Here is a 15,303-nt window from a genome sequence, read left to right as displayed (position 1 = left end):
AGAAGCCCACAGTCCGGTGGCCGGTTCAGGCCAGTGGCGCAGCTCTTTTGGAGAAAAAAAAGTTGTTCGGCGGACCAGATCTCGACAAGCAATCATACAGACTACTCCAGAATTCGCTGAAAAAGATGCTGGTAAGTATATGTCGCTCGCATATATATTGGCGGGATTTTTCTACTTTTTGTAAAATCACAGAAAGATTCTGACAGACACCTAGCGCCGTCAAGCCCGTGAGCGTCGAGACTATCTCTATCGGAGAGCTCTGCTTCTCCGCGATGCCTCTATCGCCGAAAAGAGAGCTCAACTCAAGGCTTCTTTGGCCACCGGAAAGACTCTTGACCCCTCAATAGCGAATGACAAGAAGCTCCGTGAAGACTTCAAATACGATGAATCATTAGAGACGCCCAACAAGGAGAACAAAGATACCGACTATGCTGACCTCGACGATGAATACGCTCTCACGTCTGGTATCATTGACCCTCGTCCGATTGTCACCACCTCCCGGTCACCCTCCGTTCGTCTAGGAACATTTGCGAAAGAAATCCGGTTGCTTCTACCCACATCAATTCGCCTTAATCGTGGTAACCTTGTCCTTCCCGATCTCGTGTCGAGCGCAAATGCAGCCGCGCTGACAGACATGGTTCTCTTACACGAACACCGTGGAACACCCACCGCGATGACCATCTCTCATCTTCCTCATGGCCCGACAGCCAGTTTCTCGTTGCACAACGTCGTTCTCCGTGCAGATATTCCCAATGCGGCCCGTGGGACTGTTTCGGAGAGCTACCCTCACCTAATCTTTGAGGGTTTTAAAACGAAGCTTGGTCTTCGTGTGGTTCAGATTCTGAAGCACCTGTTCCCACCTCGTGAGGCCGGTAAGGTCGGCAATCGTGTTGTCACCTTCGTGAACAAGGAGGATAATATCGAGGTTCGACACCATGTCTTCGTTAAGACTGGGTACCGGGATGTTGAGTTGGCTGAGGTTGGCCCGCGGATGACAATGAGACTTTTCGAAATCCGTGGCGGCTCGCTGGAGAAGGGCTCGAGTGGTGATGTTGAATGGGCTCTCACGCAGTACACAAGAACGAGCAAGAAGAAGGACTATCTGTGAGCATTTGGGAAATCGACCGAAGGCAGTGACTCTATGTATAATTCTTACGGATGCAAAAAGTTTACTTGGCGCACAAGGTGTTTAGGAGGGATCAAAGTGCTTGATGTTTGGTAGCACTGCATCATTATTCATTAGATTGGTTATACCCATGAGAAGAAACTCAAATTCGCTTCAACTCCTTCTGCAAAAACCTAAGAAATGACGAATCCTCGACTGTGAAGCTGTTCGTTAGGAGATAGCAAGGCTAGCTGGACCGATCAACAGGACTGCCCCATAGCTCGATAGAAAGAGAACGAGAATATCATCGCCTAGGTGAGACCAGTAGCGCAACCCTAAGGAGGCCGAGTTCCCAACAGTGGCAACGATTTTCCAGGTAGATGAAGAATATTCGCCCCGATGAATGCGGCAATCGTATGGCCTCGAAAGAAGTGACTGTTGTCTTTCAGAACACCCTGGGCGCAGATTAGGCTTGATCTTCCACAGATCCGTCTTTATTATCCGACGGCGTCAAAGGACTATGGTCATCGCTGTTCGAGCCGACAGCAATCTGCTTAGCACCCTAGCACGTTGCAGAACTTTGAGCCTCCCCCTGGCGAAGAAAGTTCGAAAGAAGAGATCTGCCGGTTTCATAGTAGAACCAGCCATCATGGGCCGGAAGTTCCTTTCCATCGATGTCCTGCTTCGGAGGCATAGGGATCCCATCCAGTCGATTCTCCCAGTTCTTTCCCGTCTTGGCCGCGAAGAAGTCTGTGAATGCTGCTATGGCAGTGTCCTGGTCACTGCCGGGAAGCGCGAGAATCTCGTCAGTGGACTTTCCGGTACGACTGTACTTGGCTTGCGTCGCGTAAGTGTGAGGAACGCCGTTTGACTCGTGAACCTACAATGTATCAGCTTATGTTGCGATCATGATGAGGCAGGGACCGACCTTGATCTGGAATTTCTCGCGTGTATTATTCCGAGACAATTGGCGGTAAATAGTAGCACTGTATGTCTCCCCAGTGGCCTGGTCAACATAGACGTGATAGTTCGCTTGATATTTGGAGTCTGTCAGAACGCATAACCACACCCTTTAAGGAGACATACCTGCAGTTAACGCTTTCCCCTTGCGGGTTCGAGGCTTTGGGGTGGACGAATCGTTTCCAGATGCTTGACTACAGTCACTATCTTGAAGCATCAGCGCTATTATGACCATACGTACCCGATGACTTGTCCTTGGCCTTCAACTGCCTCCTTTGGACCTTTACGGCTCGTCTCTGCTTCTTTTTCTCTTTGTTCGGGACATTCGCCAAAAGATAGGCTCCCTCGGGCTTCGGCTTACGGGTTTTGGACTGCAAAGAGTCCTCGAGCCAGTCATAGGTTACAATCTTGACTGTTTCCAGAAGCTTGGCTTTCTGAACTGCTCCATCGGCAACCTTAGTAATTGCGTAGTCTCGGCTGCAAAACGGAATAGTGGGTGCCATACCTGCTTCGACATTCTTTTCGAAGGTCTCCCTCGTGGTAATCAAGTGCGTAATATCCTCGGTGACGTCCTTCGAAAAGGTCCCTCCATGGGCCAGTATCCACTGTGGGACCTTATCTCCGTTGACAGGGAACCTGCCAATGGCACAAGCGTGGATATTTTTGAATGTCTTTCCCATGGTTTCTAGAGGCGAGGTGATAACTTGGATTTGGTGACGTCGACAATAAAATCAGGGGCCAAGATCAAGAGCAGAGAGCACAGCGGATGTGTTAGTGATGAGAAGGAGGAAGCATGAAGTAATGTAGTTTTGTAACACTATCACGGCTGACGAAATGTATGCGATGTGTTACTACCCCTCAGGAAGATATGAATTGGCAATGAGGTTACCCAAATGTATTCATTTCAGTGAAACTGCTAGGAGTATGTAGAGGAGCTTCAGAAAAGACAGATATGTTTCTGAACCCAGAAATAATGAGATATATGTAACCCGAAAGTGAACCCGAGATAAGGTATGAGTGAGACATGATCTTGGAGAATGTAAGCCTTGTACTCCGTAGTCATGAAAGAGTCATGAAAGAGTCATCAACTCATCATAGAAGAGTGGCACTAGACTTATGCCACAGAGCAAGGCAAAGAGCTTTCTGCATTAAGCCTCAAAAGGTTTTCACAGCTTGCACAAAAGCGCGAATCTTGGCAGGATCTTGTGAACCATCAGATTCCACACCAGAACTCACATCGACCCCAACCACTTTGTGTCCAGAGTCTCCCAGCTTCTTGATGGTATCAACAACGTTGGAAGGGTCCAAGCCACCCGCCAGAATCACTCGTAGCCCATCATCGCCACCAAGGACTTTCTGAACATGCGACTGATCGAGAAGCTCACCAGAGCCACCTGCACCAGAATCGAGCAAAGGCAAGCTGTGGTAAGCTCTGCGTGCGATACCAGACTCATCCAATGCAAATTTACGAATGACGGGCACAGGGATTAGGCTGGCCCATTCGAGGGGTTCTGACCCATGCAGCTGCACGACGTCCAAACCTAGTTTTTGCTGCTTGTCCAGGATGTAAGCCAATGGCTGATTTTGGAACACTCCCACAAGCAGAGCCCGCGTTGGATGACGCAGGACGCGGGTAGAATGATCAAAGAAGTCGGAGGAAAAAGTATTGGCGGGTGATGTGGAGTCAGGCTGGACAGTAGGGCGCTGGGTCGACTTCACTACCCGAGCGATGCGCAGAGCGACATCGTCGGGTACACATCGTTTACGACCTTCCACGAGGATAATGCCAACCAGATCTGCCCCAGCCTCGACAGCAGCACGTGCACCCTCTTCCGACCGAGTTCCACAGATCTTCACCAACCGTGAGCCCGGCGCCGACTTAGAGTTATTTTCGGAGTTTCCCCCTAAAAGTTCTGCAACGAAGGCAGATGTGTTCGGGGCCCGCATCAGCGCCTCGCCGACAAGGATAGCTTTGACACCATCCTTTTTGTAAGCCTCCACATCCTTCGGTCCAGAGATACCACTGAGAGCACAGACGATGGTGCTTCCAGGCACCAGGTCCATCAACCGACTCGTAGTGCCCAGATCAACTTCAAAGCTTGTCAAATCTCTGTTGTTGACGCCCACCACCTCGGCGCCCAGTTCAACAGCAATTTTCATCTCTTCTGGAGTGTTGACCTCGACGAGAGGCTCCATTCCAAGACTGCGGGAGTAATTGTAAAGCCTCGTAAGAAGCTCAACACTCAGCATCTTCACGATGAGCAGGACGGTATCAGCACCAGCTAGACGTGCCTCCAAGATCTGGTATTCGTCAAAAATGAACTCTTTCCGAAGGACAGCGGGCCGGTTGGGCAAGCCTTCCAGGCTCTGACGGACGGCTCGCAGATCGTCGATGCTGCCTTTGAACCACTCTGGCTCAGTGAGAACCGAGATGACACTAGCTCCAGCCTTGGCGTATTGTCGGGCCTGAGCCGGAGCACATGCCGTCTCCGCAATCATACCCTTGGATGGAGAAGCCCGCTTGATCTCTGCCATCAACGATAGTGGATAGGGTGATTGTCTGAGGCGAGAAGGAAATGAAATCTGAGGTGGCGCGAGGCTGAGGTCGTAGGCAGCCTGAAGATCTTCGGGACGTTGTGATGGAATCAGTTTCTGAACAGCAACGGCTGCTCTTCGATGATCATAGATCTTATTCAAAACGGAAGACTTCTTGTCTACCTTTGGTGCGCTGCCGTTCACCGTGGCCGAGCCGGATGAGGATTTGCCGTTGGCCTCCCAGGTCCCTGCTGTAAGCTTCAAGAAGTTCCTGAACATGGTGCGGCCATGCTCCGTAAGAATACTTTCCGGGTGGAACTGGACACCTTCCACTGCGTATTGCTTGTGTCTGATTCCCATTATCACGTCCTTGCCGCTGCCATCGTTCAATGGGACGGTTGATGTAACTTGCAGACAGTCTGGGACAGTCGCGTGCGTTCCAGCCAACGAGTGATATCGAGTCACTTCAACCGCAGGAGGCAGGCCTTCATAGACACCTCTACCGTCATGCTTCAGTATCGATGTCTTGCCATGCAGGATTTCACCGAAAACGTCGACCTTTCCACCAAAAGACGTGATCATACATTGCTGTCCCATACAAACACCGAATACAGGTATTTTCCCACCGAAGTACTTAATGGCCGCATTACTGATACCGGCATCTGTTTCTGGATGGCCTGGGCCGGGACTAATGACCAGCTGAGTCGGCTTCTTGGCAATCAGCTCTTCCAAGGTGATCTCGTCATTGCGAAAAACCGTGACTGTGGCTCCCTCTAAAACAAGATACTGGTATACGTTCCAGGTGAAAGAATCGTAATTGTCAATGAGAATGACATTCGAGGCACTGGCCAGCTGTGCGGCTTTGGTGGGATGGCGGGGAGAATGGTCAACGAGATCGGAGTTCGCCATGATTGAGACTTGGAGCAGGAACGATTCAAGGTCGCTTTCACTATGAGGAAGATGAACAAAGTCTGCGTCAGATTTGCGCTTGAACTACCAGAGATGGAAGGGAAATCTCACCTGCTTCAGATCAATCAAGGGGTGCCTGTGTCACTAAGAGTAATACGGAGAATAATCACGCTGTTTGACTCACCAAAGTCCTCCGATGCAGGGGGGTCAAAATTTCCTAATCGGGCTTGTTTGTCAAACTGCGCAAATAGTCTGCCTCACCGCCTGGCGCTAATCCCGAACAGGTATACATTGTTGACCTCCAGCCAAAAGGCTCCTTCAATAATATTCTTGAGCGCCCGCCTGGAGCTAAAGCTCTGAGCTGCATTGATTTGACCTTCAGTTGGCTCGATTTCTCATTCGAATTCTATCTTTATCCGTCACGCGACTCCTTCCTATATCCTATTGGTACCTATAATGTTATAAATTGTCTTGCCAAATGGCTCCCATCCCGGAGGCCTATTTCCCGTCCCTGGACAAGTGCTTCTCCGGGGACGTCCAGCTTCTGTATGCGCGTTTTGTCCGTACAATTGAAAAGTGATCGGTGTTAATATACTTTCTCTTAGATCTTGGAGAAGAGCGTTCATCTATACCTGCGACCCTGACAATGATGTCGACGATACAGGCAGCTTCCATGCGTTCCTTTCGCATCCAGAGAGCACTCGCCTGCTTTCAAATAGCTTGAATCCGTTCTCGTCGCCTTCGGCAAAGACAAAGGCCGATTTCGAGTCCAAGACAGCGGCAATCCATGCAGAGACAACTGCCCAAGTTTCTTACGATCTGAAAGAAATCAAAGCGGATACCCTGTGGTTGAGTCAAAAGGCTGGGATCGACGAGATAACCGCTCTTCGGATCACGGTTCTGGAATGGCAGGATCGTCCTGCTGCGCGCTTGCTAGCTAGATTTACTGAGGAGGAATCAACTAGCCTACAGAGTGCCGCTGGGATCGACAATTTACGTGCGTCGCTTGCAGGGCCTGCGTTGAGTGAAGTTCTGCGACAGAAGGCTGGTGACGACTCCGATTTCTTGTCCGAGGAAAATAGACGACTTAGATTGCGCAACCTTTATCTATCTGAGAGAAGCCATCTGTTGAAGACAGCACGCAAACTGCTCGCATTGTCCCTCCACAACAGCTCTCAGAATGATACTGCTCCTCCCGCTTCTCATGTCAGTGATCGCACCGAATCCTTGCGCAAGCTAAGTGCAGCCGTCTTTCAAGAGAAATCTGCAGGCAGCGAATGGCGGTCCTTTGTGGAAGCCTGCATCAAGGCCATCAAAGATCGACTTTCCGCATTAGAAGGAGATGGGGGCTGGTTGGGTGTCGCTGAGAGCAACGAAGCAGTAGAGAACATGTGGAGGACGGTCCTTATTGAAGAGGTCCTGCACGTCACACAAATGCTCTTCCTCCAACTTCAGGCATCGGCCGAGATTCCCACTGCTGAACTATTGGTATCTTGGCTCCGTGTCATGGGTGATTACAGTTTCCTGGAATCAGTCCAAGTAGTAAGTCATGTTTTGAACTTCCACGATTATCGTGACTCCATGACTGACCGTTAAAGCCTTGCCAAAACCCCTTGGAGATACTCTTACCGCTACAGGCTTTCGTCGCTCTGACAACCCTTGCGTTCATGAAGCTACCACTGGCCATGCCCTCGATCATCAACAAATCAACACCACCTTCCCAGTCGCCATATTTTCTTTCCAAGGGCGAAATCGGCCAGTTGAACGAAATATTTGTAACCGTCGGGCTTGAATCTAAAACTGCAAATCCCGCAGCATTCTCGTGGGGTCTACTTCTACATACATTGAGAGAGCTGGCACTTAGCGACAAAGAGACTCGGGAGCTGGAACAGTTCCACAGCGCGGTGGATTCCTTTCAATCAAATACCCCCCACTCAAATTCAGGCCGAGCTTCAGAGCTCTCCTTGTACGAGGAGTTGCTTGAATGCGCACGGTCTCCCACTTGCACAGCTGAGGACTCGATCGCCCTTTTGACTTCGGATGCTATGAAGGACATGATGTTCGAAGTGATAGTCGCTTTGGCCACCAACGTTGGTTCAACATCAGCCGTCGACGACATCCTTACAGAACGGTGGACACGAGTGGTACTTCTGGATCTCATTCGCGTCGTGAGGATTTACGTGGAGTATACCCCCGAGATCGTTGGCTCTGTCTTGGCGATTCTCAATGGGCCTCCCACAAAATCACTTTGTTCTTCACAGTCTCTCTCTGCCGCTACCGACCCGCGATGGATTTTCATGAACGATGATTTCCTAATGGACAAATTTTTCCGTCTCGCACGCTCACGGTTTCCATACGAAACGGTGCCATTCTTGAAGCTCTGCCGAGCGCTCATTAGCAAAGACATGGTGAACGAGGAGGGCATTCCACAAATCCTCAGCGAGATGGAGAATATGGACACCTTCACACAGATAGTGCCATTCGAATTTCAGGGATATGAAACAATCCGTGAAGATGAAAATGCCAATCTTGTCACCCTCACACAGCCCCTGGCGATCTTCGAGTCGTCGACGGCGAGGCAAATTATGGACCACGAATCAAGCAATGCTCTGGTTGTCACAAGCTCATCACATGTACCTTCATCAACTTTAGGACAAGTGATATCCGAAGCGAAGCCAGCAGTGATTATGTGGTATCATGAATATTCCTGCCTGAGTTATCTCGGGAGTTACTTAGAAGAATGGAATGAAAACGGTGGGTACTCATCCGGCGTGGAAGAAGACAACGTTGCGGAGATTATAGGTCTTGTGGCGGACCTACTTGTTGCCGCATGGGTTCAGCCAACGCCAAATGAGGCAGGCTCTGGCGCCAAACGTATTTTGGAGGTTGCAAGCGATGGATTGGCTCGCGAAAGCGATATTATATCGTTGATCTTCGATATATTCGAGCGCAGTCTGCACAATATCGGTCCGAGGGCTGGATTTGACAGCAAAGTAGAGTCGGTCATCGCCTGCTTACGCTTCATTCGTGCACTTACACTGGTTTTACCTGGAAGGGTATGGCCTCTGCTTGCTCGGAGCAGTCTACTCGGGTCAGACGGCAAGGGCGGCGTCATGACCGCAATCGTTTCCGCGACTGAAGTGACATCGGGAGATTATCCATTCCTGCTTGAGTGTGTCAAATTATTCCAGGCTGTCGTGGACGACGCAGCATCGCGCGCGATGGTGAGGAAATGCCCGAACAACTTGTCTGGAAAAATGACGGCTGCCTCTGAATGGACCTCTGGCGTACCAACTCATATCATGAGAGGTATCTTATTGAATTTTGTGCGGACAATGGTAGAGGTGTTCAACAGCAACATCGACTGGCGTTTCAACGCCCCGGAACAAAGGCTCGAGATCAATGCCACTCTTGCTAAGACCTTCGAAAGGATCATCTATTATACCTATGGGACGAACGATTCTACCAAACTGGATTCGAAGGTTACTGGCGTTTTCTCCTCATCCGCAACATATCTTCTGGATGTGCTACGACCACAGTCCAAGGCAGACCTGCCTTTCAGTCCAATCCTTCGGTTGATCGTTGACGGCCTTCAGACGCCGGCTACTTTACATCTTCGCTACCTCGTGTTGATGGAGAAGCAGGTGAGATCGACATTGGAGTTAACAACCAGACTATTGGAGGCCGCCCGGTATCTGGAGCAACCAACCTCGCTACTAGAGGACCAACTATTCAAGGCCACTCCCGTTCTCGTCAAACTATATTCGTTGCTCGATGCCTACCGCTTACCCGTCATCTTACTTCTTGAGATCCTAATCTCCGGTGCAGCTCTCGACTCCGCGAATGAACCCCCGTCCTTGGTCGGACACCTTGGAGCGGAGTCCTCCTGCCTCTTCCTCGACGTTCTGTCACAGTTCGACAAACCGTTGAGTGATCAGAAATTACACTTAGCGGTATGGCACTTCCTATCCACAATCGTCAGTAAGCGTCAGCAGTGGCTCGCGGTGTATATCCTCACTGGATCGTCTGCCCGGCAGACAATGAAGAAAACAGAGGCTAGGGGCGGGCCTACCATGAGGGGAACGCCCTTTCTCCAAATCGCCCTTGGAATGCTTTCGAACATTGAACAAATGGATCTTCGCGCAGCACTTTCCTTGCTGGAGTTTGTTTCGTGTGCTCAGGAGAATTGGCCCTGGGCCACACCAGAGCTGCGAAAAACCCCTCAGTTTTTTAACAGCCTTGTCAACTATGTCTCGAAATTGAAAATTCCATCATTACCGGTTCAGGATCAGATCTTCGCTACGCGAATTGCCGCTGTCGTTGCTGACCTTTGTGCTGTCTACCTTCACTCGGCCAAGGATATGCAGGATCGGACTTTTTACAAGACATTGATTCCGCTTGTGTTTTGGTACTCGAAAGACGCAGTCGATGTCTCTGCTTATAATACATCATTACACGCCAATTTGAAGAGGAATTTCGAGATGAGATATTCTGGCTGCAAGCTCGCCGATTTCAGGAGGACATCTCTGCAGCCTCGCTCTTTGGGCCGTGACTACTATTACGACATTCAATTAGGAGACAAGCTTCTTTCTTATGACTTCGCTTGGTCAGGGACTAAGAATCAAGGATTTGCCGAGGAATTCGAACGAGCCAACATCAATCTGTCATTGGTCGAGGCACAGGTGGTACGTACAGTGGTGAACTTTTACCGTACTAATGAGAAGATTCCTGATCATTTTTGTATAGAGCCTCCTCCATAGCTGGAAGTTCTTCGCGACGGAGCATTGTACGGACTTCATGGCGGACCGTGAAGTTCAAAAATCGATGGCTTCGGTCGTGCAGAGCTGTCTCGAAGCCAACATCAAGGGAGTTCCGCAAGAAGCAATATTCGAGAAGATCCAGCAAACAAGGGTAGAATTTGCACAGGCTTTACTTCAGCGGCTGGTAGAGGCTGGAGCAAAGGGTGCTGAAGTCTTCGGCTTGCTGAGAGTCGTTTGGGATGCTTTGCGCACTCGCCGCGCAACTTATGAAGAAGCCTTGGTGAACGACGACGCAGAATACTATCGCTCAGTTCTGAATGTACTCTTCCTTGCGCTGCAGTTCCACCTCGACAGCAGCTCCCGGACGGCGCTTGAAGCATCGAGCAGGAAAGCAGAGATCTCGTCCGATCTGACGTTAGTGATTGAGATTGTGAAGACCGTCGTTGCGCACGGTTTCCGGTCGTTGACTACTTATCTTCATGACCAACCGGACAAGTGTGAGCCGAAGGATTTCGCTCTACTGACCGCTATCCTGCAGACTTCGCTTCAAATCAAGAATGCGGATCGCTTATACGAGCACATTGTGTACCACATTGAAGATAACGACACGGCTAGGCACGCCATGTCACTGTTCTCATGGGCGGATCAACTAGCGGTGTCTGGGGATCCCGTGTACGGAGAGCTCAGTATTCTGTTCCTTGTCAAGCTGTCAACACTGCCGATGCTAGCGGAACATTTGGCAGTCGAAGCGGTCTTGACGAGGCTTTCCACCTGCCGGTTGACTAATGTCTTGCAACAACCCCGAGGCTTTGGACCTTTTGACGCCGTACCCAGATTGTACACCATCTGGACAGCGGGATTCCTTCCACTGTGCTTGAATCTCCTGTACCACGTCCTCCGCACCGCGCCCGAAGTGGCTGCATTCCTAAACCAATTTGAAGGGCATCTTAAGCGGGCGTCCGAATCTTTCGTTGCGGACCGCTCAGGCTCTCCATCACGACGCATCTGTTTGAGCATGGCATCCGAAGCATACTCGCTTGCGCTCATTTCCTTCATCTTGAACCGCTTCCGAGAAGCCGGTCCCAGTGCCGGGGTAGATGCACAGTCTATCCAGGACCTCAAGTGGGACAAGACGCAGGTTAAGGAAGATATTGAGGAATTGCTAGAGCGTCGGCAGAGTCTTCGCGCGCGAATTGTCGCTACGAGCGAAAAAGAAGTGGAGCTGGCACGACAGAAGCCGGTGAACTCTGCCTCGAGCGCAGAGAACCGTCTGGAGGAGAAAATTGTGAATGAACTCCAGGCAGCCCTGGTCTGCCTTGGAGGAGAGGAGGCATAATGATGATGATGTATTGAGCGGTCCAGCTGTTTTTGGCCGAGTCTACGTTTCTTACCTTCGCATCTTCAGGGTATCATTTCTTCTGCTTCGATCTAGCATGCTCTATGGGATGGATCGGATGGAGTGTAAATTATCCTGGGTAGAATATATCTTTCTTGTCTTCTTTCCCCTTGTTTTTCCGTAGCATATCCTCTAATTAACTGACATCAGATAAGCTTCACGGATAAATGTGCCGTCTCCTCATGCATCAAGAACAACCGAAACGCAACATACGGTCTCTGCCAATAATCGTCCCATGATCCATGCTCATAATTCCAATATCCATGGCATTAAAGCTAAGATCCGACTATACCGAGAGGTCCGAGATGAGCCTCGGAGCAAGGAATAAGCGATGCGGGGAAATGCGGGGAGAGCTTTGTTTCTCTGGACACGCCAGCGACGTAGGCTAGCATCATGAAGAATGTAGGCTACGTATTGGGACACAAAAGATAGAAGGGGGCATTTTAGGACTACTTTGAGCTTAGCGGGGTATTCCGAGGGGGAAATAACTGGGGCCAGTGAATGGTCTCTGTATCTGGTCTCTGAGTATATATAGTTTTCTGCTCACTTGCTATTCTCAACGAACATCCTTTGAGTACGAGGTCGATAACCGTCTCAGACTTCACAGGACAGAAAGATATTCAAGATGCCCTTCAAATCGCGCTATCACGTCGATATCCCAAACACCCACCTCGCCTCACTCCTTCTCAAGTCGCCCACGCACCCTCTCTCGTCAACACAGCGATGCTTCTCCGAAGCCGCCCGCCCAAATACCCATTACTTCAGCACCCATGACTTTCGACTGTGGAGCCAGCGATTCGCGGCTGGACTGCGCAAAGCTGGTCTGCAGCCCGGCGACCGCATATTGCTCTTCTCCGGGAATGATCTGTTCTTCCCTGTCGTGTTCATGGGGATCATCATGGCTGGAGGAATCTTCACGGGTGCCAATCCGACGTTTGTGGCGAGGGAGCTGGCTTTCCAGTTGCAGGATAGCGGGGCTTTGTTCCTCCTTTGTGCGGACGTGAGTCTTGATGTGGGGATCGAGGCTGCCCGGATCGCCGGGTTGAGCCGGGATCGGGTGTTTGTGTTCAATAATGCGATCTTTGATGGGCAGGGAGAAGGGAGGAAAGGGTGCCGCTACTGGGGGGAGTTGGTAGCTTCCGTTGAGGAGGGGAGAGGGTTTGTCTGGGATGAGCTGTCGACGCCCGAGGAAGCTGACCGAACTCTTGCGCTGAACTACTCGAGCGGCACGACTGGCCGGCCAAAGGGAGTAGAGATCACGCACAAGAACTACGTTGCCAACATGCTGCAGTACAACTACATGTTTTACCTGAACCCTGACTGGAAGGAGAGGTCGGCCAGGGCGCGGTGGCTGTGCTTTTTGCCGATGTACCATGCTATGGCGCAGAACATTTTTATCGCGGCTGCGCTGAGCCGTGAAGTGCCTGTCTACATTATGCCCAAGTTTGACTTCATCAAGATGCTCGAATATGTGGAGAAGTTCCGCATCTCAGACCTTATCTTGGTGCCCCCGGTGGTGGTTGCATTGGCCAAGCACCCTGCGGTCAAGAGCGGAAAATACGACCTGAGCAGCGTAGAGGCCATCGGAAGTGGAGCAGCTCCCCTGGGACGAGAAGTGTGCGAGGAGGTTGAGGCCCTGTGGCCACCGGGTCGCATTAATGTCAAGCAGGGCTGGGGAATGACCGAGTATGGATTCCTCGATTTCGATTGCGAAGAGTCCTGACAAGCTAATATTATGTCTCTAATAGAACCACCTGTTCGATATTGGGCTGGAACCCAGCTGAAAAGAGCTATAGTGCGTCAGTTGGAGAGTTAAATGCGAACTGTGAAGCGAAAATCATGGCCGACGACGGAGTGACAGAGTATGGACGCAACCAACGCGGCGAGCTCTGGGTACGAGCCCCAAATATCATGAAAGGTTACTGGAAGAACCCCCAAGCAACCAAGGAAACCAAGACGGCCGACGGATGGTTGAAAACAGGGGACATTGCATACGTGGACGACCTCGGGAGGTTCCATGTCGTCGACCGCAAGAAGGTTAGCCCAAACTCTCTCACAGCACTGCAACCCATGGTGCATGACTTCTGCAGGAAATATGTAAGCTGACAGTGCCGATTTCGGATAGGAATTGATCAAGGTGAAAGGCAACCAGGTGGCACCGGCAGAGCTGGAGGCCCTGTTACTGGAACATCCTGCGGTTGCCGATGTTGCCGTCATTGGTGTGCAAGTGTAAGTAAATCGACCACTAATGAGACCCATTGCTAACGCTAGTTACCTGAATAGGAATGACGACGAGCGTCCTCGAGCGTATATTGTGCTAAAGCCAGGACACGACGCCGCCGCGGACGACATTGTCGCCTTCATGGATGGCAAAGTGTCTGCGATCAAGAGAATAACTGGTGGGGTAGTTTTTGTCGACGCCATTCCTAAGAACCCATCTGGAAAAATTTTGCGCAAAGTGCTTCGAGAAAGAGCCAAAGAAGAGACCCAAAAGAATGGGGTCACTGCTAAGCTATAGAACGGTGATTGGGTGTTTTTCCATTTTGACATGATTTAGCTTAGTTTGCCCCTCAGTTCATGCATATTTATACAGATCGACTGTCACTCCCAGAGTTCTGGTTGGTGCAGGATACTTGAGATCTGTACAGAGTTTGATGGATCAAGCATCCGCATAGATAGCCTGCTCTCCGGGCTGACCAGGTCGTTGGGTCAATAGGTCAGATACATGAGACAGGAGAGTCGATTAAACATTCTCGGTATTCCAGAAAGGAAGTTCTCCACGTCCAAACAGAAGCCAATTTCGCCATGGACGACTGGAAAGGTAACAACATTGATACAGTTGTTCCGTCGGAGTCACCGAAAGGCGGCCACTTTCTCGCCCCTCGACGGCACCGCTTGCTCATATAACGGGCAAATCTCGATAATGGCGAGTCATATGGATCGCCTGCGTGAAAATTTTGTTAGCACATGTTTTGATTTGGGTCCATTTTTATTGAATGATTCATTGGTGTGTACAATCGTCCACACTGGATCAATGTGGCCAATTATCAACAAACCTCGGAAGCGACGTACATGGACCTCATTGTCCTGCACTAAGGAGTATCCATTAAACTTCAAATGACTATAGACAACTGGACTCAATTCTTTGGAATAGAAGGGGGAAAAGGGAGAAAGATGGTTGAGGAGAAGGATGAGAGGAGGAGAAAGTGACTGGTGTCGTGGTTTCCCCTCCCAAACATCACCTGTCTCCTTGTTTTTCTTTCTTACAACACTGTAAAGTTAAACTCAGCCAACGGAATGGCTGACTGGGACAGCCTCATCGGATATCTAGACTACTATATCGTTGATCCAGAACTATGGGTCTCCAATGCCGACCTATTATGGTCAGATTGATCATAGACCACAAACTTAGTGAGTACTTAGTCTGATTTAGGTGATCGTCGCTAGAACTGCCTACTCGCTAGCCTCTGTTTCAGGCGCCACGCTCTGAGCCCACCCCTTCTGGTGGCGCATCTACACCAGCTGAACTTGCCAGGCTTCCGAAGTCCAGGCATTCTTGCCCCAGGGAGCTGCCCTATGAGGACGTGGGGAGACCTTTTGTCTGTCCTCCCGTGTCCTCATCCATTTCATCAGTTCCG

The 15,303-nt window shown here is 50.4% G+C and overlaps 5 protein-coding genes across 5 annotated transcripts, besides 1 other annotated feature; 3 read left to right on the top strand and 2 right to left on the bottom strand.

Moving 5' to 3' along the window:
• Nucleotides 1-125: 125 nt before the first annotated feature.
• On the top strand, nt 126-1,108 carry NFIA_012450 (snoRNA-binding rRNA-processing protein IMP4; the record flags this gene model as incomplete). The annotated part of the gene is made up of 2 exons (XM_001264452.1): nt 126-131; nt 215-1,108. The coding sequence occupies 2 exons, from the start codon at nt 126-128 to the stop codon at nt 1,106-1,108; spliced, it is 900 nt and encodes a 299-aa protein (XP_001264453.1).
• Nucleotides 1,109-1,667: 559 nt separating this feature from the next.
• On the bottom strand, nt 1,668-2,745 carry NFIA_012440 (BRCT domain protein; the record flags this gene model as incomplete). Its single annotated transcript, XM_001264451.1, has 3 exons — nt 1,668-1,985; nt 2,034-2,152; nt 2,307-2,745. The coding sequence occupies 3 exons, from the start codon at nt 2,743-2,745 to the stop codon at nt 1,668-1,670; spliced, it is 876 nt and encodes a 291-aa protein (XP_001264452.1).
• A 378-nt stretch (nt 2,746-3,123) lies between these two features.
• Nucleotides 3,124-3,150: a microsatellite.
• A 70-nt stretch (nt 3,151-3,220) lies between these two features.
• NFIA_012430 (bifunctional anthranilate synthase/indole-3-glycerol-phosphate synthase) lies at nt 3,221-5,509 on the bottom strand (the record flags this gene model as incomplete). Its single annotated transcript, XM_001264450.1, has 1 exon — nt 3,221-5,509. The coding sequence occupies one exon, from the start codon at nt 5,507-5,509 to the stop codon at nt 3,221-3,223; it is 2,289 nt and encodes a 762-aa protein (XP_001264451.1).
• A 478-nt stretch (nt 5,510-5,987) lies between these two features.
• NFIA_012420 (nucleoporin) lies at nt 5,988-11,605 on the top strand (the record flags this gene model as incomplete). Its single annotated transcript, XM_001264449.1, has 4 exons — nt 5,988-6,055; nt 6,115-7,051; nt 7,108-10,194; nt 10,256-11,605. 4 exons carry the CDS (start codon nt 5,988-5,990, stop codon nt 11,603-11,605), a joined length of 5,442 nt encoding a protein of 1,813 aa, XP_001264450.1.
• Nucleotides 11,606-12,290: 685 nt separating this feature from the next.
• NFIA_012410 (acyl--CoA ligase) lies at nt 12,291-14,183 on the top strand (the record flags this gene model as incomplete). Its single annotated transcript, XM_001264448.1, has 4 exons — nt 12,291-13,351; nt 13,414-13,702; nt 13,791-13,894; nt 13,949-14,183. 4 exons carry the CDS (start codon nt 12,291-12,293, stop codon nt 14,181-14,183), a joined length of 1,689 nt encoding a protein of 562 aa, XP_001264449.1.
• Between the last annotated feature and the right edge of the window lie 1,120 nt (nt 14,184-15,303).

Source organism: Aspergillus fischeri, genomic scaffold, assembly GCF_000149645.3.
Source record: "Aspergillus fischeri NRRL 181 1099437636249 genomic scaffold, whole genome shotgun sequence".
NCBI classification, from domain to species: Eukaryota; Fungi; Ascomycota; class Eurotiomycetes; order Eurotiales; family Aspergillaceae; genus Aspergillus; species Aspergillus fischeri.
The sequence above is the reverse complement of the archived record's forward strand: the minus strand, read 5'-3'. Positions and strand labels throughout refer to the sequence as shown.